At 47.1% G+C, this 27,405-nt stretch overlaps 1 protein-coding gene across 4 annotated transcripts in view; it reads right to left on the reverse strand.

Annotated features, from left to right (window-relative positions):
- Positions 1-27,405, reverse strand: part of CHD2 (chromodomain helicase DNA binding protein 2) — a 55,186-nt gene continuing 27,781 nt past the window's right edge. For 3 of the 4 annotated variants that reach the window (XM_059482541.1, XM_059482540.1, XM_059482543.1), the window contains 29 exons: positions 27,328-27,372; positions 26,994-27,169; positions 26,192-26,316; positions 24,945-25,161; positions 24,249-24,338; positions 23,185-23,375; positions 21,998-22,186; positions 21,342-21,504; positions 20,814-20,966; positions 20,266-20,337; positions 19,043-19,192; positions 18,308-18,456; positions 17,703-17,799; positions 16,878-16,970; positions 16,231-16,404; positions 15,185-15,360; positions 13,696-13,737; positions 12,601-12,740; positions 11,753-11,891; positions 11,468-11,618; positions 10,072-10,194; positions 9,706-9,834; positions 8,825-8,965; positions 7,588-7,722; positions 6,543-6,721; positions 5,891-5,990; positions 5,206-5,422; positions 4,220-4,469; positions 1-3,437 (listed from right to left, as the gene is read on the reverse strand). In XM_059482541.1, the coding sequence (XP_059338524.1) occupies positions 3,104-3,437; positions 4,220-4,469; positions 5,206-5,422; positions 5,891-5,990; positions 6,543-6,721; positions 7,588-7,722; positions 8,825-8,965; positions 9,706-9,834; positions 10,072-10,194; positions 11,468-11,618; positions 11,753-11,891; positions 12,601-12,740; positions 13,696-13,737; positions 15,185-15,360; positions 16,231-16,404; positions 16,878-16,970; positions 17,703-17,799; positions 18,308-18,456; positions 19,043-19,192; positions 20,266-20,337; positions 20,814-20,966; positions 21,342-21,504; positions 21,998-22,186; positions 23,185-23,375; positions 24,249-24,338; positions 24,945-25,161; positions 26,192-26,316; positions 26,994-27,169; positions 27,328-27,372 (4,340 nt within the window). In that variant the 3' untranslated portion in view covers positions 1-3,103. Of the gene's footprint in view, positions 3,438-4,219; positions 4,470-5,205; positions 5,423-5,890; positions 5,991-6,542; positions 6,722-7,587; positions 7,723-8,824; positions 8,966-9,705; positions 9,835-10,071; positions 10,195-11,467; positions 11,619-11,752; positions 11,892-12,600; positions 12,741-13,695; positions 13,738-15,184; positions 15,361-16,230; positions 16,405-16,877; positions 16,971-17,702; positions 17,800-18,307; positions 18,457-19,042; positions 19,193-20,265; positions 20,338-20,813; positions 20,967-21,341; positions 21,505-21,993; positions 22,187-23,184; positions 23,376-24,248; positions 24,339-24,944; positions 25,162-26,191; positions 26,317-26,993; positions 27,170-27,327; positions 27,373-27,405 lie in introns of those variants that run through there. The other variant, XM_059482544.1, reaches the window with a different exon arrangement.

Here is a 27,405-nt window from a genome sequence, read left to right on the forward strand (position 1 = left end):
TTCTGAAAATCTCAGTAACACTTTTTAATATACAAGAATCAAAAGTACAGCAGTTTTACAATGTAGGAAAATTTCATACATACTATATAAACAACATATTTACATCAGAAATCACTAGGACAGTGGCATTTCTTTCACAAATATAAATTAATATTAATTACTGTTTTTAGTCAACAGGTTTAAAAGTCCGTATTTTTACAGTAAGAGTCCTTCTCTCCCCAGAAGGGAGGCAGAGGTGGGGAGGAAACGGGTGAAAGCAGAAAAATATCTTTGTGTGGATCACAAACCATTCACACAAGGACTTCAGCACTCGGTTCCGTGTCCATTTTGGTTGGGACCACATCGCCTGTCCCCACAGCAAGTTTTGGTCTGCAGGATTTCCACCATGTGAACTCGTAACTTTACACCATTTCCAAAGAGGGCAGGCTGAAAAACTCTTTTTTTTTTTTTTTAATTTAAATTGAACCCCAGCAAGTTACTGCTATTTTCTGCAAAGAGGTTGGAGGGAATCCCACAGCTGGTTAGGAAGGAAGAGCTGTACCAAAGCTGTCACAAACACCACAGGGAAGTTTATGGCTGTGGATGTGTCCCCTCTGATCCCACTCCTGTCCCCGTGACTGTGTTTGGTTGTGGTCCCTATGCTGAGGGGACATAAAATGCATAAGTGTGTGTGTGTGCTCAGGGAAGACTTTCTCCCAAATCTCCTTCTCCAGCTTCACTAAAGCCAAACCCAGCAAACATTCACCCATCATGAGTGGACATGATGTGACTCCAACATCAGGCTAAAGTGACAGTGGGGACAGCTCTCCAGTGGATATGGGTAAAGCTTTTGCTGTTGCACAAGAAGGAAATCCCAACCAACCTCAGATTAGCAGAAACCCCCACATCTCAACACAGAAAATGCCTCTTGCTGGGATCCAAAGCTCTCCTGCACCAGCCCTCACACTGGTTGCCAGTACTGCCTTTGCTACACGAGTATGGCACAAACTTCCCACCGTGACAAAAACAGCAATTCTCTTTGCCCCTCTGAGGCCACCTCCATTTTCACATTAAAAGCTAATACCTCTGAAAAGAAAGGACCTCTTTGTTGAATACCACAGCCTGCAATCACAGCTTAGTGGGAAACACCACGGAAAGGTGCTCTCTCCACACCTCCCACCCCTCGAGGGGGACTGTGGAAGACTTGCCTTCACCTCACGCTGCACAGGTAAACACAAGTGTAACACTTTATCAGGGCAGCAGGTGCCCCTAAGGAAACAAAACTGCCCTGAATTCGGTGGAAATCTTGCAACATAAAAACAAAAGGGGAACAAAACACTTCCCGTGTGTCCCCGTGGAGCAGCGGGATGGGGAGGAGTGATGGCAGCAGATTTCCAGGGATACACTGCATGGAGGAGTTTTAGTGTCAGTTTGCATGCACCTTCCAAGGCACTGCCTGGAGTCAGGAAGCCAGCCCTGAACACTCATCTGCCCTCAGTCCTTTGGGGAAGGGACATCACAGCTTATTAGAGTCAAATACTGGCATCTTAATAGGAGGCCCAGCTTCTGTGCCCTGCCAAACAGGAGTCTGGAACAGCCTGGTCTTTAATACTGAGCTCTGGGTGGTGATGGTGATGCAGCCCCAGACACCACGCTCAGGGCAGCCTTTGTGGTCTCCAGGGAACTCCAACCTGAAAAATGATCACCCAAGGTGCTTCTGGCCAGCAGGATGTGCACAACCAACCCCTCACCACACCAGTGTCCAGGATGGATGCTGGTCTGCATCAAATACTGTGGTTTGAATACTTGGAGTGTTTGCCCTGAAGTTCACTGAGCTGGGCTGCACATTCCTCTTTTCCCTCTGCTACGCTGGGCTCTAAGACATTTGCTCCAAGGAATTCCTCATTCTGTCCCTGCTCACTGAGGTGCCAAGTCCTCAGGTTCATTTCCAATTTAGACAAACAAAAGGTCTAGAAGTGCAGGTACTTTTAGCAATTCAGAGTCACTGCTGACTGCTGGAAGGTGACCATTCCCTGAGCAGTGATCACTCCACTGGATTCCTATTTCACTTTGCTCTACCATCCCCTATCCTTCAGTCACAGTAAAGGTTTGTGATCACTGCTTTGTGAAGCACAGAGAGAAATGATTTGCCCAAAGACCAGAGGCAGGAAGATTAGGAGCTCCAGTATCCCCAGAGCCATCTTTTGATCTTGCACCTCCCAGCCAGCATCTGTTAGTTCCTGGACCACCCAAGCTGCCCATGCCAGAAGAGAAGAGTTTTGTTATGAACTCCTGAGCCCTGTCCACTGGGAAATACTGTTCTCACCCCAATTTCTTTCCTGATGGTTAGAAGTGAACTAAGTCTTTTGTTGGCCTTTTTTTCCCAGCTCACACTTACCCCCAGAGTCAAGATTTGCCAGTTCCAGCTCTGGAGAAGGGAGGAAGATCCCCCCCACCTCTTCTGTTGCAGGTGACACAACAGCAATCAAAGCAGAGCCAGTTTCTTGAAATGGATAAAGACATGAAAATGATAACATGGCCAGGAAAGTGATGAATTGTCACCAGCATGGCTCCAGCTCGTTTGGAGTCATTCTGCAGGGACATCAAGGCCCTCTTTCAACCAAGTTTGGCTGCTGAGGGACTTCCCTGTCCTTCCTTGAATATATTGCCCCATGCTGGTGACACACAAATCCCAGCCCAACCAGTTTATCGCCAACCCCAAAGCAGCATCTGTCACGTAACATCAAGTTCAGAGCAGGCACACAGCCTTCTGCACCATCCTAAGCAGCATCAATCTGCCTTCTCCTTCTGAGGAAACACTGGCTGGGGAAAAACTCCCTTGGGTCCATTGGACTGAGGAAAACAAAAACAAAACAACAAACGAGGCAGCAAGGCTGGTTCCATGACAGAACAGTTCAATGGTAAAAAAGGGGAAAGGAAATGGGAATCTAAACCAGAATCAAGAAATAGGGAAAATCTTCCTCCACCCACTCCCCCAAATTCCTCCTTGACCCAGCCAGATGATAGCAGCATGTTCAGAGTTTCTGGTTGCTGGCTTGGAGAAAGCAGCCACCGTCGCACCAATCCCAGGATCTCGGACGTGCCCTTCGCCCTCTCCGTCGCTCTACGCTTTCCGAATGTTCCAGTTATAATCTGGATTGTTTTTCTGTTCCAATGACCTATCCAGAGGTGACCTGTGATCGAGAGGTGACTTGGAATCGTGGGGGGATTTCTGCGAGGGGGGCGAGCGAGGGTCCGACACGGGAGGGTGGGATGGAGGGAGGGGCTGTTTGTAATCGCCCAGTTTGTCTGTGTGGAAGGACCGGTAGTGGTCCGAGGGTCCTTGCCCGTGGTAGCCCATGGGTGGCCTGTGGTCAGACATCCTCCTGAAATCCTGCTGGTGGTAGTTCTGAGGCCTGAAGTCCTCGGACCGCCGGCGTTTGGAATCATGGTGGTGCCTGTGCAGAGAGAAATGGATGGAGATCAGCTCCCCAAGCCCACTGAGGTGAGGGCAATGTCTTAGGTTGGAAATGGGTGTGTGTATTCTATTCCTATCTGTGAAGCAGTTACCTTCTTAGTTACCTTCTTACTTTTCCTTTATCTCTTCCACAACCAATCCTCCCTCTGGGAAATACCCTTCTGTTAATGGCCAATAAGTGTCACTGTATGACTGATAAAATTACATAATCCCATTGGGAGAAGCTCCGCCCAGAGGGAGGAGCCAAGCATTCCTACCTGGATCTACTCAGAGGTTTGGAAGACCACAGGCAGCCTTTTCCCACTGGATTCCCAGAGGAGCAGCCTTTTCCACTGGATTCCCAGAGGAGCAGCCTTTTCCACTGGATTCCCAGAGGAAGATCAGGCTCATTTACACTACACTGGAGGTACTACTACCTTCCTTCAGAGGAAGACTACACTGTTCTACAGGACCACTTCTCCAACAGAACCACACCTGGCACTGCAGGAGGGCTGCAGCCACCATTTAATGGGACTGCTGACATCCACAGCGTGTCAGCTCTATTCTGACTCTGTCAGTGTTATTTTGTATTACTGCACTGTTTATTTTATTTTATATTTTCTTCCCTAACAAAAAACTGTTAGTTCCTGCTCCCGTATCTTTGCCGTAATTCCAAAATTACACCAATTCAGAGGGAGGGTGTTTACATTTTCCACTTCAGGGGAGGCTCTGCCTTGCTCAGCAGACCCCTGTGTGTCCAGACGCAGTCAGACCATCGCTCACCTGTCGTAGTAGTCGCGGTGGCCGCGGTGGTCGCGGTCGCTGTTGTACTGCTCGTAGGGCCTCTTGCGGGACAGGTTGTTTGGTCGGTAGTTGCCGGAGCTGCGGTGGGGGTCCCCCCGCGAGCGCCGCTCCCCGTAGTGGTGGTCCTTGTACCAGTGCTGCTCGTACTGGTGGTGCCGCTCCCCGCCCCACATCTGGTTGCTGTTGCCACCGTAGTTGAACTTTCGATCCCTCTGCCAGTCTCCTCGGTCTGCCGTGGGCAAAAAGCACCTCTGAGTCTCTGTTGTGATTTGGTTTTAAGCCCATTTGCTTCCCTGAATTCTCCAAGAAATAATAGCTATTGACACTCTAACTTTCTCCTCCCTAAACAACGTGGGCCCATTTTATTCTTTGAATTTCTGTCACAGACATCTTTTATGAAAAATCCTTTCCTTCAGATTTTTCCTCCTGAGAAGCTGAGAGGCCTCAGGAACAAAATGTAAACAATGGTTATCTGCTGCTGTGGAATGCTACAGGTGGATCTGTGATTGGCCAATCTTGGTTATTTCTAATTAATGGCCAATCACAGTCAGCTGGCTCAGACAGAGTCCGAACCACAAGCCTTTGTTATGATTCCTTCTTTTTCTATTCTTAGCTAGCCTTCTGATGAAATCTTTTCTTCTATTCTTTTAGTATAGTTTTAATATATCATAAAATAATAAATCAAGCCTTCTGAAACATGAAGTCAGATTCTTGTCTCTTCCCTCATCCTAAGACCCCAGTGAACACGGTCACAAATTTCTTTATCACTATTTTTTTATCATCCTCACAAATCTTACTCACATTCTTTTCCTCACTACATCACCATGTTTTCTAGCCCAGCAGTAAGTACAGATGTTCTATCCCATCCCCTTTAAACCTGAGCAGCCACAAGTCCCAGAAGGATTTGTGTCCAGGAGCATTAGGTCAGAAGGGAAGGTTTCTCCCGGCCTGCCAGCCTGGCTCACCTGTGTTGCTGAAATGTCTCTTGTTTGGGTGGCTGTAGTTGTCCCGGGGGTGGCCGTGCATCTGCTGCTGGGTGTGGGAAGGGGGCATGTGGATCTTCTGGGAGTGGGGATTGTGAGGCACGTGGGACTGGGACATCACGGAATCGCGGCTGGAGCCTGACGGCTCTGGGCGGAACGGCTTCTTCATGCTGGACATGTCCTCCTTCTTCTTCTGCTCCTGCAAGGGGGAACAGAGGGATGGATACAGCTCAGCTGCTCTCCCACCAGAAGAGCAGGACTGTGAGCCAAGCTTGTCTGCCAGGCTTTGGATTTTCCTGCCTCTTTGAGGTGAGCCAAATCTGTACTCAAGAACGGCACAAACGTGGTGGAGGACAGGCAGAATTTCGCAGTTCTGCTTCTACACCTGATCTCTACAGGGCAGCATGCCCCGGCTTTTCACTCCACAGAGCAACTGAACATCACATGCCACACCAAACAATGCTTTTGCTTGGTCAGGACAGCCAGGACAAAGTGACCAGAAATACCACATAGAAAAGAAGGCAAATGCAATCAGACTGTTCAGATGTTGAGAAAATCACAGGGCCAATAACAAAGAACACCCACGGTAAGAGGCAGAAAGAATTGGCACTTCCAGTGCAGCAACTTTTAAGGACAGAAATTAAAGGAAAAGCACTTCAGGTCTCACCTCCTCTTCCTGTGATCTTTTCTTATGAGCCATCTTGTAGAGTTTGTGTAGTTTTCTGGCATCAAATTCTGTGAATTTTGACACAAATATCCATAGGTTCCTAGAAGGACACAAACATTTTCTGTTAAGTGCTACAGCAGCAGTTTAACTGCCAATGACTTCCAAACCAACATCAAATTCCTTCTACTCTTTCTGGAAAACAGTCTCATCTCAGAACAGGATGATCAGGAGGGCTGGAACCGTATTCTTCAAAGTAAAATAAAGAGGTTTGGAGTGGTTTGTATGATTTAGCTTTGAAATCAGTTTTAATGAAACCAGGACAACTTGAAGACAAAACATTTGCCCGGGACTGGTGATGGAAGACCATCCCTGTTCAAGGTTCAGGCTAAATGGAGCTCTGAACAACCTGGTCTAGTGAACTGTGTCCCTGCCCATGGCACAGGGTTGGAACTGGGTGATTTTTAAGGTCCCTCCCAACATAAACCATTCCATGACTCTGTGATTCTGTAGACTGAGTGGACCAGAAAACACAACACTTCACAGGTTAAGTAAGAGGCAAATGGCACATCCATCCACAAAAAAACCCCAGCAGCCTCTGACTATTATTTCAAAATATCCTAGATCAGCTAAGGAAAACAAAATGATCCCTCACCTTCTCCACAGCTTGATGTGATCCTGGTCAGTGTAGGCTTTAAGGCACTCAGAGATGCGATCACCGATTTTCAGGAGACAGTTTCGTGTGTGCTCCAGCTGTTCTTGGACTGTCAATCCCTTATCAGGCTTATCAAGTTGCTTCAGTGCTTTTTTGACTGGTCTCATCCTTTCCTTGCACTTGAAAGAACAACAGAGAGGAGACAGTGATTAATTTGGCAGAGGGCTCTACATCATTGCCCTGCTAATCGAAAAGAACCTCGTTTAGCTTTATCTGGCCATTAGGCAAGGAGAAATCAGCTATAAAATAGCAAATTGTTAGACAAGCTGCAGACAATCATCAATAAAAGACAAGATTTTCCCCACCTCCACTGCCCCTGCCTTTTAGGAGGGAACAATTTGCTTTGCAAGCAGTAACCACACATGGTCTGCCCCTGCATGGATCCCATGGCACGCAGGGAAGTGTATCCAAGCCTCCACACACTGAACCAGCCACCCCAGCTGAAAAACTGCTCAATTCAATCCTGTCCAATCCCATCTTTGGTCACTTTAATGCTTGCTTTTACCAAAACTAGCAGACATGAGATGAAAGCACTGCATTTTTCGGACTGGGCTCATCAACGCTATGCACAGATAAGGAATCAGACAGGTTTTTTGACTGCCTGCCTGGATCTTTTGTACATCACAGAAGGAAAGTTAAAGAAAAAGACAAAAACCCCACAGGACTTTCAACAATACAGAGATTTGCATTGAGAGAACTGCTTTTAAGTGGTATTTCAGCCAAGGAGAATCTGCCATGATAATTTTACTAAAAGGCAATTTTTACAATGAGCCTTGTGGGCATGTTTGCTGTGAGAGCATTTACACAGCTCTGCACCTCCAACAAGGTCACCCTCAAAACTCCCCTGCATTTCCTTGCCTGAAAGAACTTCTGTGGCTCCTTGGCTTCTACAAGAGAGGGAATGTAAGGCTGCAGGGTGTTCTGTAACTTCACTGGGCTCTCAGCACTGCCCTCCCATTTCCCAAGGAAAATACAAAATACTCACTATGCTGAATGTTTCTTGGTCCAGATCATCATCCTCATCTTCTCCAATGGGGATTGGCTCGCTCCCTGCAGTGATGTGGACAGGACCCTGTGATCTCTTCCCTTTACTTCCAGATTTGGCCTCTGCACCTTTAGGCTTTACAAGGACAAATTACAAACATCACACAATGAGCCAGGATGGAGGATCCCCAGTGACCCAGCTAACAACCTCCACACTATTGTTACTGGCAGCTACTAAACCTGGGCACTGTTCCTACAACTTTCCTCCCAAAATCTCCAACTGTTGAGCTGCAATGGCTCTGTTTAACTTTATGTCATCCATGAGGGAAAAGGGAGAAGTCAGAGCCAACAATTTGGACATGAACACGATATTCACACTCATGGGAAGAAACCAAAGTTGAAGACTTGGAAGAGAGGTTAAAATAAAGAGTATCTCTCCCTTGCAAAGGACAGAGCTCAGGGTAGTCTCATCTCTACCAGCATCTGCAACTTTATGTGATATCACTAGTTCTCAAATCATGGCCTGTTCATGTATATTTTTACTTCTATGACTTACTTGCAATCAAAGCCACACCCAAAATCTCTGGAAAGCAAACTTTCCCCTACATAGGCAACAAAACTTCTTAGTTTGCACTTATGACCTCAGTGTCAAAACACACTGGGCATGTAGTACATACCTGTTCCTTGGACAGGTACTTCAGGTCATTATTATGGAAGCTTTTACCCCCCTTCCAATTTGCACCCAGCCTCAGGGCAGTTGTACCCAAAATTCAGGAGATATTTGAGTCTCCAGCATACCAGTGATGTTGAAACACTCATTCTGTTGAGTCCTGAACAGTGACAATGACAACTTACAGTCTTGATGGTGTGGACACTTGGGTCATTTGGGTGAGTTTAAATTAAAGGGGAATACATACGAGGACCTGCCAGCCCTGTGATAAATCACAGCTGGACAGAACTTTGATCTGAGTGCTCCAGGCTCTTTCCTTAGCATCAGCTCTGTGGCCACATCCATGTCACGGGGACAGCTGTACTTTAAAGGCAGCCTGACAAAATCTCTTCCGTTTTGGTCACATTCCATGAAGCTTTAGGACATAGTGCCTTTTCTACTTTTTATGGCGATTCAGAAGGGCTGAAATAGGGATACCCCTCATCCCACAAGGCCTTTAATCCTAAGTCTCACAGTTTGTCCAGCTCAGGGCCTTCCCTATCATGCTGCTCCTGAAAGTATCACATACCTTCTCCTTCTTGTCTTTTGTCTTCTTTTTCTCCTTATCGCTTTCCTTTTCTTTCTTAGAGGATGTCTGTTTTTCCTTGTTCTCTTTGTTCTCTTTCTTCTTCTGTTTCTTTTTCACTGGGCTCTTGTCCAAGCCATCCTCCTAGAATATCAGTCACAGCACAAAGCTGGAGTCCCTCACCTCATGTACATTTTCTTCCATAAAACATCCTTAAAACACAGGCAACTTTTGAGGTCCATCCAGATTTACCCTCACACCTCTTTGGGCAGACATCGAGCCCTGCTCACGCAGCTGCCATCCCCCCAGAGGTGACAAAAGGGTATGAAAAGCAGAGCAGCCCCACTCTGTGACAAGCTGGCAAGCTGCAGAGCAGCCCTGCTCTCCTGTGCCAGCTGCACTCCAGAACGATCAGCCCCTGAGGTAGATACTGATCAGCACACGAACAAAAAGCCTCAGACTGCAAGCCAAACCACTCAAAGTCTGAACATTTTCTAAGCAACAGCATGACCTTGGTAAACTCCAGCTTCACCACGGGCTGACGTGCCCAAAAGGAGAGGGAAACAATTCTTCTTTCTCTCCTTTATAAGGGCAACAGGCTTTGTCCTGAGACAACCTTTCCCCCAAGTCAATGTGTGGATGTTTGTGGCCATTCTGGGATGCCCCAAATCCCTTAAAGCACTGAGCTGAAAGAATAGGTGGAAAAGGTCCTTCTTTCACACCAACAGCTGTATGGGTGGTTTAGTGAGTTTGCCAATCCTGTGAGAATTCACTTTTAGTGCCTCTGATTCCTGGGGGCTTTGCTGGGAATGCTTTCCAAGGTGAGGTTGGGCAGTCACAGCAGAGCCCAAGGAAACCTGGAAAAGCCACCAAGGCTGACTCACCTTCACTTCACCCTCTTCTGACTGGTTGTCTGAGTGCCGAGGAGAGGAGAGCTCATTCCCATGCTCATCTTTGACTTTGGGAGCCTTGTTCTCCTTCTTCACTCGGGGTTTCCTCTTCTTTAGCTTGCCCTGGTAAAAACAGAACAAGTCAGGGAAAGCAAATAGCTGTAGCTGCTTCCTGGGGACATTTCCCATCTCCTGAACATTTTGCAAACAGCTGCAGGTCCTGCAGGCTGGCAGGAAGCCTCATGAGCCCAAATCCTTCAGTAAGAGCAGAAATAACCTGCCCCTTATTATTATTAGTGTCTCCTGCCATCAGCCAACCACTCCCGCTGAAAACCCCAGAATCAAGAGGCCACATCTCACCTCTTCCCCATCTTTCATGTTTTCTTTCTTGTCCAGATCTTTTTTCAGCAGTTTCAGTAGATAATCAACTCGGGTCTGGAGCTGTTTTCCCTGAGGTTTCTTATCTGTCTCAACTGGTAGGATCTTTGATAAAGCAGAAAAAAAAAAATATATATATATACACCCATATGCACAAAGCTTGACAAAAGATTTACACATTAGCAGCAGCCCTTCCAGGCCCAGCAAAGAGCAGAAGATGCTGCACCTTCTGGGGGAACAAGAAGGCTCAAGCCTTCCTTCCCCTCTCAGACTGTCCCTGTGTGGCCAAAGGCAAAGCTCCTACCCAGCAAGCATCCCTCCCCTTGGAATCCTGCACAAGTTAAAGGATCCCAAGGCTTGCTAAGCCTTGCAAGCTTGCTAAGGTCTCTTGAAGGAAAAAATCCTTTACAAGCTATATTTGGGACTTTGAGTTGCAAAACTGAGTCCACTGGCCTTGACACCTCGGATTTGTTTGTGGCAGCTTGGTCACAGCAGCCCAGTCACTCTGGTAACCTGAGACACTGCTACAGCAGGGGCACAGATGCACAATTTTTAGTGGAAAACAAGGCTGAAAGGTGACACTTTGTGGAGGAAATAGCTCAGCTTGCCAGCTAGGTTTGCTTCATACTTCACTGGAAAATGGGTGGCGTGTTTCAGGCAGCTGTTTCCATTGCAAAATGCCTTTCTGAGCTCCACACATGGAGGGCTCTCAGGCAGAGCCTGATCTCAGCTAAAAGCACCAGCAGGGATGTCAGGGGAATGCTGCAGGCTGGCAGCAAAGCTGGTGTGCAGACTCCCAGTGCTCCTCAGCCCTGTGCTGCAGTTTCCACACTCTTTGCACCACACTGACACAACGGATGGTGGATTATTTTTAACCCAGATCATTTCAACATGGTGCCTGTAAACTGTTCTTGTGGGGATGACTGAGGAACAGAGGAACTAGATGTAGGCTTTCCAGCTGGCTGTGCTGCCATTCCCAGTCCCAGTCGTGTAACCATACCCTCGAAGCTAACACAGACCAGCCTTAACATAAGCAGTGTCAAATCTGTGAGAAATTATTTCCACTCAGAAATTCACACTCAGCTTCTTGTGAGATGCTCAAGGAAACATCAAGTCACAGCCTCTTCCATCCTGTGCATGGAAGCACACATGTCAGCACTGCATCAATTGAGTGTGGTTCACCTGGTACTGCCCACCAAACAACACAACTCTGCCTTCCACCCAGCATGCAACATTCCATGAAGGCCACTGTCTTCCTCATTATCATTGATCATGGTTTTTGGAGTAGTTACAAACATAAACATCTGGTTTTGGAGTACATGAGGTGTGTTTGCTATGAGCAATGGACCCAGTGGAAGCAGCAAGCAAAGCCACCTACCTTATCAGACAGCTTCAGCTCTGGGTCTGTTTTAATCAGCTCCCAGTTTCCATAGCCATGCTCGTAAATTCCCACCAACAAGCGAGAATCCTCCTCCACTCCCCAGTCTACATCAAAATGAGCAGCTTTGACACGGCACGTCAGGCGGTACCTAAAGGCATTGCAAACACTGCTTTTAGTGCTGTGGAGGACAAAGCAAATCCACACATCCAGGCTGTTCTCTTCCCACTACAAAACCCAAACTCCCTCAGCCTCTTTCTGCGTTGCCTACTTAGCCAAACTCACTTCTTCCTTTCCTCTGGGTCCGAGGGAATGGATTTGTGCAGCATTTCAAACTCCTCCTCGTGCTGGATGATGGATTTCACATTGACTTGGACACCAGAAATCTTGATGGTAGGACCTCGTCTCTTTCCAGGTCCTTTCCCTGCTCAGCAATAAAACACAGCATTAATTAAGGGAACTCTTACAGAAGGAAGTGTCTCTGTAAAATGGCTCCACAGACAGTGATCAAGACCTTGCCTGCAACCTCTTATTTAAACATAAGGCCCAAAATATAAGTTTTCTTCCACTAACTCGCTTAGATCTGCAATTTAAACACCTCCCAGTACCATTTTCTTAAAAATACTTCTAAGTACACTGGAGCTGTTGATTCTGCAGTCTTGGTCAGCTGCAGCAGGCAGAGACCCAGCAGGAAATCCATCCCTGACTCTGTATGTCCAAACAAACAGCAAAGAGCAGCCAGACAGAGAGTGGGTGGTGATTCCAGCTCTGGGAATTGCTGTGCACCCAGCTTTACTGTGGAGTACACAGCACCAGTTTGATTTCCAGTTAAAAATAAGATCTGCCTTGCTTTGTGGCCCAGCATTCCATGAGTTGGTCACTTCAGCCTCTCCCCACAAAAACTCATGTCCAGCAGAAGCCAACAGACCCAAGAGGCACTGTCCAGTCTGAGCAGAAAGCTCAGGGGCTCCTCTCTGAGGGTGAGAGCTGCCTGGCAGAGCTGGGGTGGTTTAAGTGTGTTCTTGTTCTTTGCTTCCAAGTCACAATGTGGCCTCCCTGTCCAGCACTGGAATGGTTTCCGCACAAGCTCCATGGAACACTCCCAAAACCACCCTAACAACACCCTTGCCTACCTTCTGCTGGATTTTCCTTCAGCTGCTCCTCATATTCCTGCATTGCTGACACACAGCTGTTGTGGATGAGCTCCCCCAAACGCTTCAGGTCAGCCACAGACTTGTCCACCAGCTCAGCATCCCGGGCAATGCACTCCAGCCTGGGGAACAGGGACAGCTTTGTGTGAGATACAGCAGTTCCTCTCTCAATCATTTCCTATTCCATTGTTTCACAGCTCAGTGCTGTACACATGTGAATGTATAAAACATGCATGAGTTGGGTTTGTGCAGGAAACAATCCAGGTTTTGTCTTTTTTTTGGGTCTAACAGCTGCAGTGCAGATGTAGTAAAACTGATCCAATCATGTGGATTTTTTAGTACCAAAGCAAAGGTGAGAACTGTCTCTCTTGGGGACAACAGGGACCCTCTGTGACTGTCCAGTATTCCCTCAGGCTTTCCCAGTTCCACATTAACTCAATTTGATGGTCCAAAGCTGCCATCTGCTGTCCCTTTTGCCTGCCTGAAGTCAGTAACATCAAGACTCACACGCAAGCCTTGTGTTTCATACCAGGAGAGCAGAACCAGCTAAAAATGCACTGAATTTCTCCTATAATACATTCAGGGAACTCTGCCTCAGCCCTGAGACCTTTCTAAAGCCAGGGCCCTGCAGATCCATGTTTGAGGATGGTGCCTCTCTTTGTTTCCCTTCAGGAGGGACAGAGCATGGAAAGACACTCCAAATTCAATCCTGAGGCTAACGTGCACAGAGGAGCTTGGCAAGTGTTTTGGGCAGCATTTGTTGTCCTGACAGCTGCTCCCTCTCCTCTCTGGGCAGAGTGGGAATGCCCCAAGGGCAGGACTGTGCCAGCAGGACCCTGCTGTGTCACAGCCTGGCACCACCACTGCTCCAGCTGGTTTTCAGCCAGCATTCATCAGTGCCCATCAACAGAGGCACCAGGGAGTGCCCAGCAGTGCCTGGGGTCTGTGGCAGGGCAGCAAGGCTTGTGCTGTCTGTGCAGGCTGTGTCACACACCCAGAGCAATGAGTGCCTGCAGTGCCCAGGAGCACAATGTGCCTCCATGGTCACCTCTGGAGCAGGGCCAGGTCGGGACTCACCTTTCAAGAGGCAATCCAAACTTCTTGTAAGCCTTGATAAACCTAAGGAGAAAAAAAAAAATAACAAACTAAACTAGCTGCCATAAAAAGTAGGTCCTATATCACAAATGTGCTTGAATATATTAATTACAGCCTGTCACATTATCACCCTTGCATTCCCCACTGAGCAGCTCAGCACTGGGAAGCCTCATCCATTAGCCCCCACAGAGAGTTTTGTGACCTTGGCTGGAGAAGAACACAACATTGTTATGAATGTTGAGAGTTTGACAGATGAGGGGTAAAAAAGAAAAGGAGAGTGGTTACTGTAGGGCAAAAAAAAAAAAAAAAAAATAGAAGAAAGCATTGGCTCACACCATGTTGGTAATTATTAACTTCATTTTTCCAGGAAGAAAAGAGGCATTAAATCAATGTCATTAGTAATTTTAAAGCTTGGGCTGTAAATGCAGCAACTCATCACAGAAGAGCCAAATGTGGCTCCATCCATCACAGAGGTTTGCAGATGAGGTTTGCTATTTATTTTCATGTCTTATTTTTATTGTGAAAATCCCTGCTGTGGCTAACACATCTTTAGAGCAAGAGTTGCTGCAATCAAACATTGCCTTGAGCTGGAATAGACACAATGGCTACAACTACAGGTTATTTTTTAAATGAATTAATTTTCTGCCTTCTTATTTTCATTTTGTATTCTTTCAGCCCCTTTCTGCTACATCACAATAACCTAAATGGCTGTTATATTGCATATTGTAACATGTCCTCCTGCTCCATGGTTTCAAGATAGTTATGAGGCAGCTATCACAGCCCAAAAATTCTGTTATCTCCTGCTTAAAAATATACCAGCTCAGAGATAGAGAGTTAAGGAAAACTCATAACTCCCTCTCTTCCATCTTTGGCCGAACATCTGGGTAGAGCTGTTAAGACAAAGATCTCTGGGAAAGACTCAAGAATCAGAAGATAGGAGAAGAAAACAATGTTCTGAAATGCAGTCTCCAGCTGACATCAGACACTGACACATTCAGATCAACAGGACCAGTGCTTCTCATGAGGTCATTTTGCCAGAGCCTGCCTTTCACTGAGAGCTTAAATCAGCAGGATGACTGCCAGAAAAATGTCAGGAAGGCCAGAGACCTTGGCTTCTCCAGCTCTGCAGTTCATGGCACCTAAGACCTCTTCACATGTTATACAGCATGAGCTCCATCCACTTGGCCCACAAGGGGCACTTACAGCATGGATTAATTTTAGGAAGGCACCAGCTTCACTGTAGCCTGGCCAAAGACAATCCAGTCCATTCTGCACTGACCTGAATGCAAAGGCCATCAGCTGGGATCAAACTGAGCTATATAAAGGTGCAGAAGCTGTGCCAGTGAACCAGCTCTGCCCGACCACTGACGTGCTTACAGGTGAACACATCCTGGATTAATCTGGGATTTTCCCCACCTGCATGGGGTTTCTATATTTGTTTTCTGAACCGTCCCTTGTGCCCAGCACTGACCTCCTGATTTCAGCATCAGTAAATCCTTCCACAGTGTCTTTCCTGACACTCCGAGGGCGTCCCCGGCGCTTGGGTCTCTTCTCGTCGTCGGTGTCGTCGGTCTCGCTTTCTGACCCAGATGATCTCTGAAGCCTCCTCTTGGTCTCTGCATCAGATTCACTGTCATTTGTCTGAGCCTGCAGGTACCAGAGAAACAGCAGGACAGTTATCAACTGCTCATCTCATCAGCTAGCAACCTTTTCTGTCCCCAGTGCACTGGCACTATTTAATGGACTGTAAACCACGTGAGCATCCGTTCCTGAAGATGCAGGAGCCCCTGTGGCCAGCCCAGAGAGGCTGCACAGTGGTGGTCATCCTCCTTTTACAGCCACCAGTTTCACAATTGAATTTTGATCTACTAAGAGATGTTAAAATATTGATTTCCATGAGTTTATGCCACGATCCCTTAGACTATTTTGAAAGCCAGGACACCTCAGAAATTAATCTGGATTCATCCAACATGAATTATCCTTCTCTGTGTTTTTCACATCAATGTTTTTCTCCAGCTCAGCCCACAGAACAGTTCTAACCCCTTCAAGTCTCACATCCCAGCAGAGCATCCTTGCACAGTCAGCTTTCTTTTGGATTGGGATAGATCCCATTACATAAAGAAGAACTTGGGAAGACACCATCTCTTTTGCTCCTCAGGATCCAGATTTAGGCAAGAGCCACCCAGGGAGCTAGAGAGCCCAAGGAAAAGAGACAGCCAAAAAATGGCAAAATCTGCAGCAAAATCCAATACAATTGGGTGCTTTGCTTTGTGGTCACTGCAGATTCTTTTGATTTTGTCTGCTAAGGTGAGATGAGTCACACCAAGTCCGGTCTGGGCCCTCAGGCTGCATCCCAAACCATTGGTGCAATGCACAGTGCCAACAAGAGGTCACTGTGCTACCTCTGTGCTTTATCCCAACCAACTTTGGAGAAAGAAAGATGCTCAGATGGCAGGGAGGCCTCCCCTGAGCATTCTCTTTGGCAGCTCTCTCCTTCAGCCTCATGATGGGTTGTACCTTTTTCGTTGAGCTCCGGATTCGAGGCAGCATGTAGATTTCCTCCAATTCTTTCTGCCTTTCTTCCTCCTCCACCTTTTTCCTCTGCTCTTCTGGAATGATATCATCCCAGTCCTTCTGGGACCGCTCATCCAGCTCTGTCTCTTCCTCCTCCATGGTTGCAAAGTTGGCAACCTTTTACCAGCAAAGGAGAAGTTTTAGCAATTCCCTCCCCTGGCAGGAACACCCCAGAGCTGTCTGCTAAGCCTCAACTCCTTCTCCACAGGAATTCTGCCAACACTTCCATAACTACTCCATAATTGATCCCTATGCCACTGCATTCCTGGCTCCTTGCCCTTCTTTGGACTAACAGCTTTTGAGGAAGTACGTGCAGTTTAAGGAGTACTGCTGAGTATTTGTAAATTATTGGGTTTGTTTCCAAATTTGGTAAATTCTGCATTTTATTCACAGCCTTCAAAACCACTTTCCTGAAATTAAATTAATACCTACCTTGGGGGGGGTTGGAACTGGATTATCTCTAAGTTCCCTTCCAACCCAAACCGTTCTGTGATTCTGGGATCTGTGCGAGGTGTTCCTGCCTGTTACTGGCCTCAGGGCGTGGGGAGCCACATTCCCAAACCCAGCACAGAGCCTGGGGGTGTCCATACCTTGAACTGTGAGAGCAGCTCGTCGGTGGCACTGGTGGACACCTCATTCTCCCGGGTTTCAGCCAGACGCAGAATCTCGTCGATGTCCATCTCCTGCCAGTCAGGGAGAAGAAGGAGGGATAAAGCAGAGGGTGCCAGGCACAGCAGGATGTAAGAGGCTTTGAGAACAGGCTGGTGTGCTGATATGAGCTAAATAAAGTGCAAATGTCTGCAGGGTGTCATCCCAGAGGGCAGGGATGAACTGTCTCAAGTGGGACAGCAAAGTACAAATAAGGTGACAGAACAGAAGGAAAGGACCATCAGGGCTGAACAGTGGGGAAAATTTCCAGGCAGTGAGATGTATGAACTGTAGACCGTCTCCCTGGGGAGAAGCTCTGCTGCTTGGACCATTAAGAGAATTGGTCAAAACACTCAATGCTAAACTGTCAAGCGATGTTGCACTGAGGCAGGAGAGAGCGACCTGTTCACTGCACTGTGCTGACTCCTGCCTCGCTCAGAACCACCAAAAAAGGTGCTGAGCAAGTGCTCAGAAGAGGCAGGGAGAGGAGCCTTCAGCAGGCTGTGCTGTCACTAGCTAATAATCCTCAGAAGGCAAGGGACTCCCTGGGTGACCATTACCATTTAATTCCCAACAACAAGGCTCTCCTCAAACCCTGATCCCACAATCCCAGACTCTGCTTCCAGCTTCTCCAGACTCCCACATGTCCTATTCACCAACCTCCTCTCATGCACAGGGCAAGAACAAAGCAGGAGCAACCACACACAGTCCTTCTTGCAGACCTGGAGAGCACTACAAACTGCTATGTGATTTCAATTTCAAACTACCTGAGGCTCTGACTCTTCCCCTTCAAGCTCCTTGAAAAGATCTTCAGCTCCAAACTTCAAAATAGCTGTCAGCTCCTCTTTGTTGAAGGGATTTGAGCTGCAAGAGGAAAAGAAGGAAAAGGTGTTTTGAGCTGTTCAGTCAGAACTCCTACAGCACAAAACCATACCAAAGTTTTTCCCAATTGAAGCAAGGAGTAAGTTTTCTACCCAGCGCTATAAAAAGCTTTGTTATTATTCTCTTTCCTGCTCCAGCACAGACAAAGTCTGCAATGGGAACCACCTCCATCTACTGGGGAAAATGAAGAGAATCTGAGGTCACTGCCAAAATGCAGCCGTTCCACAGCCAGGTTCCCTCAGACCAGGATGATCTCTGGGTGAGAGAAAGAAGCAAAAACAAGTTGTGCCCTAAAACTATCTTGAATTTCTGATTATCTTTATCCTATGTATCCAAATAAATGGCTGCAGAAGCCAAATCAGTGGAAGCTGCCATGATTTATTAGCCTTCTGCCCTGAACCCTATCAAATAAATCCTGGGAAATGCCAACAGGGAAGGCTGGTTATGCCACGTACTCCAGACATTTCTGCCTCCTGACACAGCCACGTACTTGGATCTCCCAGAGTTGTTGTCCAGAACAGTCCTGCCAGTGGTGTCCATACGCTGGATAACCAAATGATCCAGCACCATTTTCTTCTTGGCTCTCTCAATGATCTCCTCCTCCACTGTCCCCTTGGTGACCAGGCGGTAAATGTTCACCTGAGAGGCAAAAAGAGACCACAGCTATTTCCTGAACAGGCTCTGCTGATACAGCAATGCATCCCTCAGCTGCTTTCACTGGGCTGCTGACATTGTCTCTTCATGTACAGATGTGCTTTTTCAGAAGAAAAAAAAATACATTCACTCTGTATCTCAGGAAATCCAGTTAAAATCAGGATGGTTAACACAGATCCTGTAGTGTGCCTAAGCACAGAGCAAAAATCTTCTGAAACAATCACTCTAAATTCAAACTAGCACCAAACTAGCTTTTCACATATCCAATAACCCCTAGAAAAGGTGGATGTTCTACTTTTTAAGTTTTTCAGGGCAAGAAAGAACAGAGTCCACTAGGACTAGGCTGAGAAGTGCAATGCCATGGGTTGGGTTCTGGGTATGCTCAAAACCAAGAGAAAGACTTGGCACCTGGCAAATCCGGGCTGCTTTTTGTCTCCTACTTTCTAAATGAGATTCCCTGGAGCAAGGACTGGGACAACAAGCCCATGTTTTCAGAAGCTTTGGTGAGGTGAGAGGGTGTTTAGGTGCACACACTGAAGCCAGAGTGAAATAACCCAGCAGCTCTCCTGACCTGCTTCTTCTGTCCGATCCGATGGGCTCGGGCCTGAGCCTGAAGATCATTCTGGGGGTTCCAGTCCGAGTCAAAGATAACAACAGTATCAGCAGAGGCCAAATTAATTCCCAGCCCTCCAGCTCTTGTAGACAACAAGAAACAGAAGTCCTGAGAAGGAATAAATAAAAAACATGAGTTAACCAGCTTGTAACTGTGGGCATAAAATAGCAGTGGTGACTCAAAAGCTGTAAAAGGGAAGGCTCTGTTGCACTCATGCTTCTTAAAGCAGAAAAAGGATTTCCTTCTCATATTTCCTTCCCTTTCCTGTTCATGCAGGCTGAGCAGCACCAGTCTTTAAGCCCAGACCCAGGGTGAGGCAGTGCTGGCCCAGCTGAAGGGATGAATCAATTTGGGAGAGCAACACAAGCAGCTCAAGGCAGGAGCACCTTATTGTTACTTCTGAAGGTCACACCCTGTTGCTCACCAGGCTCCTACAAAGGCAGCAGGCAAACACCTGCTTTTTGCTGCCTGAATCCTGTTAGGAGTGAGATCAGCAATGAACAGACTGTTCCATCTTAGTGCCAAGATGCCTGAGCCCCCATAGATGTCCTCAGGACAGGGAAAAGGGCAGGTTCTGTGGCCTTTCTTTCTCTTTGCCCCTCACACTTCCTTTTGTTAACTTTCCTACGACCACAATTCCTCAGAATCCCTGTGTGAGCCAAGAATCCTGCTCCAGCCCAGGCTCCTGGAGTGAGGAAAGGTATTTCTCACAGCTGGGCTGACTGACACAAAAACAAGTGTCCTGCACCAGTCACTGTGAGTCAGCAAGCCCAGATGAGAGGTTTCAGATGCCCTCTCCTATTACACTGGAGACTTTCACCTCCAGCACTGGAATCCATTGCTTGCCAACACTTAAAATCCTTCTTTTGCCTCTGTCATTTCATATTCAAAACAGCTTCAGACTGGAATCACTCAGCAACCATCTCATTCTCCAGACCAATTGGGAGAGAATGACTAAATTTTGGCTGTTCCCAGCCTCTTCAGAACTTTCTGGAAATGTGACTTGCTGCCCTGCTCCTTGGATGTGAGATATTTCAAGTAATATGAAATATGAAAAGCCTGCCATATCCGTGTCTTTAAAAGCACCTGGGCTCCTGTGGAAAGAACTGTTCTGAGCTAAGCCCCTGGAGTCAGTGCCAAGCTGTGGCTCAGCCACAAACCCTCTGCCCAGCCTGTGGTACCTCGGAGCCGTCGGCGTTGAAGTGATCCAGCGCCTGCTTTCGGATCTCCCCCTTGATCGAGCCGTCCAAGCGCTGCAAAAACCAACAACAGTGAGAAAAGAGAGAAGGTAAAGGAGCCCTGAGGCACTGCTGCAGCCGAGTGCTGCCAGCCCTGCAGCCCCCTGTGCTGCCTGCAGCGTTTAATTGTTAAAAATAGCCACCAATTAAAAATATCTGTGCTGTGTCACAAGGGCTGGGGGATGCTCGGGGAGCAGGCACAGGGCGGGTGACACCGCAGCTCCCGTTACAGGCTGCCAGCCAGGCTCCCTGTGCTCACTGTCCTCGGGGTTTATCACATGACACAGCCCAAACAGGGCCTGTCAGAGGAGTTCTGCAGAGATGGGGCCACGCTGAAAGGAAGGGACATCCCAGCTCCTTCCAGTAAGTGCCACCTGTAATCCCAGCCACCAGCCTCGGGGGAACTCAGTGAATCCCACTGCTCAAGCTCCCTCCACTTTTTCCCACATTTTCAAGGGGACCCCACTGTTTTCCATGCTGATGTTTCTCACCTGAAAAGGGTAGTGTTTGATAGTCAGGTACTCTGCCAAGATGTCCAGCATCCTCACCATCTGGGAGAAGATCAGCACTCTGTTGCCTCTCTCGCGCAGCCTGGTCAGCAGCTTGTCCAAGAGAATCAGCTTTCCACTGCTCCTGATCAAAGACTGAAGAAATAACCATCATTTCCAATCTTACCCTTACGTACATCACACAGAGACCTGCACAGACCTGCTCCTTTTGGGGTCATTCATCTCTTGTACATCTCTAATCTAATCATCTGGATTTACACAGCAGAGCCCACACTCACAATGAATCACACCATTGTGATTCATTGTACACTGCCCACAGCTCCTGCTCTAGAAGGCCATAAAATGTTGCCTGCAGTAGCAGTGGAGGGCTGGGGGTTCAAATGGCTTAGCTGAGAGAACTATTTTTGAAGAAGAAGCCACAGAATATAAAGCTTCACCAGATGTAATTTTGTTGGGAGGACAAAATAATGAAATTTAAGGAAAAACGTGGTGACCAAGGACACCACTCACCTGCAGGGTCTCAATGCCATTCTCTCTCTCATTTTCCTCAGGAGGTTTGATAAGGTAGCAATGGTTGCAGCACTTTTTCAATTCCATCACAATATTCAGGAAACCAGATGTGCTTCCCCTTGTTCCCTTTGAAAGAGCTTTGTAGTTTCTTGTCAAAATCCACCTGCAGGCAGGAAAATTAAAGTCGTCATCATTACTCATTGCAGAGCAGAGCCTTGGAGGAACAAAACCTTCAGGAACAGCTCATTCAGGCACCAGTCTACTTGCCTGCCTCCATTTCTTCTCATTTCTCTTACAGGATCCTCTTTCCTCTCTAAAAACCCTGACCTGACTTTCCTATTGATATTATCACTGTTTAATATTTTTTGAATCCCAACTTTGTGCATATTGTCACTCCCCCAGGAAAGACATAACATTTTGTCTTGCAAAACTGGCCAGTTGAACTGGATCACTCTACAAAACCATCCTCCAGAAGGAAAGATATCAGCTCCTCTACCTCATATTCCTGCTGGGGAGCTCCCAGTACTACAGGTGATGGTGTCTCACTGCACTCTGAAGGCCACAGGATGCACAGAACACTGGAACACTCGTCCAATGCCCTCAGAGAGATGTGCCCATTTCCACTGGCACTGCCAGTAGCCCATTCAGTGACTCACTTGTAGTACTGCTTCTGCAGAGCAGACATTTCCACCCGCAGGATCTGCTCCACTTTGGCTGGCAGGGATTTCTCCACATCCTTCTTCACCCTGCGCAGCAGGAACGGCTCCAGGACTTTGTGAAGGCTCTGGTAGCCATTCTCCCTTCCTTTCCCGTGATCCTCCTCAAAATCCTCCCAGAACTCAAACCTGGCAACAGAAAGCAGGAGAAGGGAGGTGTCAGAATGCCTCTTGTCCTATGGCACCAAACAGCAGCTGTTGGATGCACTCCTGCTGCACCACAGACAGGAGAGCAGCACTTTAATGGAAACACAGTGGAAGATAACAGATTCACTCTGCTCTGGTTAACTGAGCAGATTGCTGGCAAAGCTAGAAGATGTCTGGGCTTAGACACCTTCCTAACATCTTATATTTGAGCTCCACACTGATTCCCAGGACCCAAAATCCCAAGTTTCCCACTATTTCACTCTGCTGGCATTTACCTGGCAGCAGTTTCTGAATTTTCCACGGTGCCTCCCCCAGGCACAGCTTTGACAACTGGACTGATTTACCCTGCTCTGAAGGCTCTTTTGGGATTGTTGCTTCCTCTGACAGCTCCTTTGAAACGTGGAGATCTGCTCTCCTCCACTTGGGAGACCTCAAGCCTCTCCTTCACTCTTTATTTCATCCAAAAAACAAGATTTTGCGGCACAGCTCTCCTTGCAGTCAAACATAATTTCAGTGAGCTTTGAGGCATGCCTGCCTTAGCCTTAGAGATGCCCATAGCTCACTTTATTTTAAAGGAAACAAAACATTTGTTACACTGTGGACACACAATCAGCCAGACAGCACCCCCAGAGCTGCCATGAAATGGTTGGCAGAGGTGCCTGAACCACAGTGTACTGGAAAGCTCAGAAATGGCTGAAACAATTGCTTCAAACAACTTTAGCTTTTTAGAGAAGGCTGGAAGACAGCAGACAGATTTGAAAGGCATGTATCAGGTTTCCCCATTCAGTTTGCTGCCAGAAATACTCCTCATGTTAGTTATTTAACCTTTGATTTTCCCCTCTAATGTCTGTTCTCCTATCATTGCTGTCACACCACTGAGTTTCATTCAGGGATTTCTGCCATCCTGCACTCCCTTGAGCCTACTTAACAGACAAGAATGGAACAGAGACACTTCTTGGATGGCCTGGAAGGAGACTGACTTCTCTGGCATGATGAAGTGCAGCAGGGACCAGAGCTCCTTGAGTGAGTTCTGAAGGGGGGTGCCAGTGATCAGCAGCCTGTGGTTGGACTTGAAATCAATCAAGGTTTTGTACAGCAAGGAGTCATCGTTTTTCAGCCGATGGGCTTCGTCCACGCCCAGAAAGGCCCAGTTAATGCTTCCCAAGACAGTCTGGAGGAAAAGAAGGAAAAAACACAGATGCTGAGGATATGCTGGGTCAGACAGGCCCCACCACCTTGCACATGTGTCTCTCTCCAAGGCAGGAAACCCTGCACTGTGTGTGTCCCTGTGGCTGCACCCTCACAGGATCTTCTTGCTAACAAAATTTGGGGACCAGGGTGTCTTCCAAGAAAGGAAAAGGTGAAAATCAGCCATGCTGTACAACACTCCTGCTGTATCTCAATAGCTCTGCAGCAAGTACACCTATCCTGGGGAAGCACAGTCCTTCCCCAGCTCCTTATTCCCCCCTTTCTCCATGCCCTTGGGGCCCTGGGTAGCACTGGTCCCACTGGAGCAAGAACAGGAGAGCAGATGAACAAACCTAAAAAGTTCAAATAATCCAAGGATTCTGATTTAAATTATTTTTCTTTTTTTTTTAAGCTTTCAGTTTTTTGTAGGACTCAGTGATACACTGACAGGGCTGATGCATATTTCCTAAACAGACAGATTTCTTGTAGATGTAAAAATGTAAATACTGTTAACACTGTGTCCAGCAGTTCAGTCTAATGTTTTGTCCTCTTAACAAGCCTAAATTAAACCAGGTAAAAACCCAGGTACTGCTGGATCCTGCCAGATGTCTTACATGTAAAAAAAAATAGCACAACTGTGCAGTACAAGAGTGAAGACACTGAAAAATGTGTCCCACATTCCCACATTCGCTTGCAAATGTAGAAGGAAATGAAAATGGGGAAGGAAAAGCAAATAGTGGCTGTAGTTATCCAGCACCACAGAGGGAAGAGGTGAAACCCACTAGCTGAGAACTGGCTTTCTCCTTTGAAAATGAGAGTAAGTCTAAATAAAAACATTCTTGGAGTAATGACTCACCTTATCCTTCAGGAGGATCTCGTAGGTTGTGATAAGTGCATTGAATTTCAATCTTTTAGACTGAGAATGGATCCACTCATATTCACGTATCTGTGAAGGGAAACAAATTTAACTTGAACACCTTATCAGAAGGAAAGAGTTAACAGTTGTTATTTTAGTGTAACTGTAAGCCAGAGACTCCAACCAAGTCCAAACCCCTGTTGTTCTAAGGTGCCATTTCATGAGCTCAAGTGCCTAAGGAAAAATTCGTTTTAGTGCACACATAGTTCAGCTTGCACAGGTAACAAAATGAGGTTACCTTGCTGTTGTGACATTAATGAACACATCACCATACTGCAGACACCACTGGAGTCCCCACACTTGTGTGCTCCATTGTCTGAATAATCCCAAATATTGAAGAAAAGCATTTTACACTGCTGGACTTCTCACTGCATGTTTCACTCCAGATCAGTGCTGGCTCTGAGAGAAGCCAGTGCTCCTGCACTCACTCCAAGAGGCAAAATAAAGCACAAAATCCCCTGTAGCAGGGAGCTACACCCACACACTCAGCCACACCAGCTCCAGCTGCCTGCACGCTGCCAGCACTATCCACCAGCCTCTCCAGCTGACTGTGTGTCACACACACCACACACGAGCTGCTGCTGTGCACCCAGTGCTTCTCCCTGAGCCCTCACCCTTTGCTCTCTGATTACACACCATGTTCCTGCTCATGAGGTCTCCAATGTAAACCACCACGTTTATCTCGGGTGCCCACACTTCAAACTCCCTCTGCCAGGAGGTGAGGGTGGACAGGGGCACCACCACCAGGAAAGGGCCATAGAGCTGGTGCTGATGGAACAGGTATGACAGGAATGATATTGTCTGAATGGTCTTGCCCAGTCCCATTTCATCAGCCAGGATCACGCTGTTGTTCCTGAGGAAGAGGAGAACAAACAGAAATGCTGTCTGAGTGCATGTTTCTGCCACTGCTTGTAGCCCCACGTTTCTCTTCACAGAGAAAAGCAAGGCACAATTCTTCCCAAGAATATTTCTGGGATTCATGCTCTCTGAACCTCAGAGAAAGGAAAAATAATTCTTATCATTTGCTGTGCCTGTGTTTGTGCAAAAGTAGAATGCAATATGGAGATTGTTTACCTAGAATGATGGTATTTTGTTTCCTTGCCCTATCAGGGCCAAGTGTGTATGTGTGTGTGTCAGGACTGTGGGCTGACAGTCATGAGATTCAGAGCAGTGTGTGCAGAGCTGAGTGCTTGGCAGATTCAGTTTAGATGTAATGTAATAAACTATAGAATAATATAGTATAATAAAGTAATTAATTAGCCTTCTGATAAGATGGAGTCAGATGCAATCATTTCTCTCTCCCCTAGCTGGGTCTCACAGCACAGCTATAACTACTAATTTACTGTGCTCCACATGAACAACAATCCACAACAAGGACAGAGAGGGGCAGTGCAAAAACAGTAATTTGAACACTTCTAAGTGGATCTCAGGGACAGCCAGACTGAACATGGCACAATAATGTGCAAAAATTAACTATGATTACTCCAAACTGGAGGAAAACAGGCAGAGGGGAATCAGTGGCCTAATTTTAGAAGGACATCTCTCAAAGACTTCAATGAGTGTATAAGCACACTGAGCCAGAAACCACTTTTTCCCATTAAGTCAATGGAAATCTAGAGCTTATATGTACCAGGCTCAGCCAAATCCATCATGTGAACAGGCCCAGACAGGGAAAATGCTTTTTGTTTTCACACAAGGTTTCTTAAGTTCATGCTTTAGGTAGTTCCTGCTTGCAGTGTCTGCAATGCAGCTGGGTATGACAACATTTGAAATTCTCCAAGCTGCAGAAGGAAGGTGGGTAAAAACCTCACTTGAAAGGGAGGTGTGCTAAATCCTTCAGGGACAAAAAGGCACAGAATGAACATGCCAGACTGTGCACATACTTGCACCAGGAGTGAGCCAGCCAGTTGAGGCCCTCCAGCTGGTAATCGCGCAGCTCCAGGTTCTCCCCACCGATGTACGAGGGCTGCTTCTTCAAGGCAACAAACCTCGGCCTCTGCTTCAGCACCTGGAAGAAAACCTGCCTGAAGTCCACTGAAGAGAAGGACAGAACTCTCAGTGGCTGAAAGGCTGAAAATTCAGCAATGAAATTGATGAATTCAGCAAAGAGTGTGTATCTATTCACTGGTTCAAGTGAAGAGAACTTCACCTCCATCCACATTTTCCTAGCTAGTGCTTGTGTCTGTATTTCTGGTGATTTGCCTGCTGCCCTCTGGTTTATGATCAGGGCTCTGAGTCCCCCAGGAGTGTAATAAGCGGCACAAAATACCCAGGAGTCAGAACAAGCTCCACTTCCTTCTTTGTCCTCTTTTGGTTTTTCTCCCATTATTTCTGTCCCTCTCCTTCACTGTATCAGCATCTTGCAGGCTTCCTCATTTCCCAGGTGTGCTGTTTTTTCATCCAACTGATATTAAAACTGCTGCAGCTCCTTCTGAGGAGGAAGCACTTTGCAAGGATTAATTAAGCCTCCCACTCCCCAGGGGGACATAACGTTCTCACTGTGCACAGAGTAAATGAAACTCAAAGGGCTTCACATCTCTGCTTGAAGCGCAATACAAGAACAGCAAACAACCCTTCAAAGGCAGGTGGGAGGATGGGAAAAATGTTCCCTGACATTTATCCTGACAAAACTTCACATTCCCACTGCTTGCATGTTCCCCCAGCAAAGGAGAGAAGCCAGCAAACCTTGCAGTCACGGGTGGGAATGGTCTTGGAGTTGTTCCTGCTGTTGAAGCTGTCGATGCAGTGCTGGAATTTCTTGCTGATCAGAGCCTCATCCTCCCAGCTGCACTCAGCATAGGGCAGCCCCATCCACTTGCACAGGTATTCGGGGTCATTCGAGGATGTTTTGCGACTGTTTGCTGAAAAATATGCAAAAACAAAAAGCCCAAACATCAGCACCTGTAGCTGAGCAGCTGAACCACAAGCATGGTTCACAGGCTGAACTGCCCAGACAGCCACAAAACAGGTCTTGGCTCACAGCAAAAGTGTAGAGAGACCAAAAAAAATGTGCCTTTACCTGGGAAATCAGAATGTCCCGTGGCAGACTTGCTGGTCTTCACAGCTGTGTTTGGAGAGAGAAGGGAAGGGAGGGTTG

This window comes from Ammospiza nelsoni, chromosome 14 (assembly GCF_027579445.1).
Source record: "Ammospiza nelsoni isolate bAmmNel1 chromosome 14, bAmmNel1.pri, whole genome shotgun sequence".
Taxonomy (NCBI): Eukaryota; Metazoa; Chordata; class Aves; order Passeriformes; family Passerellidae; genus Ammospiza; species Ammospiza nelsoni.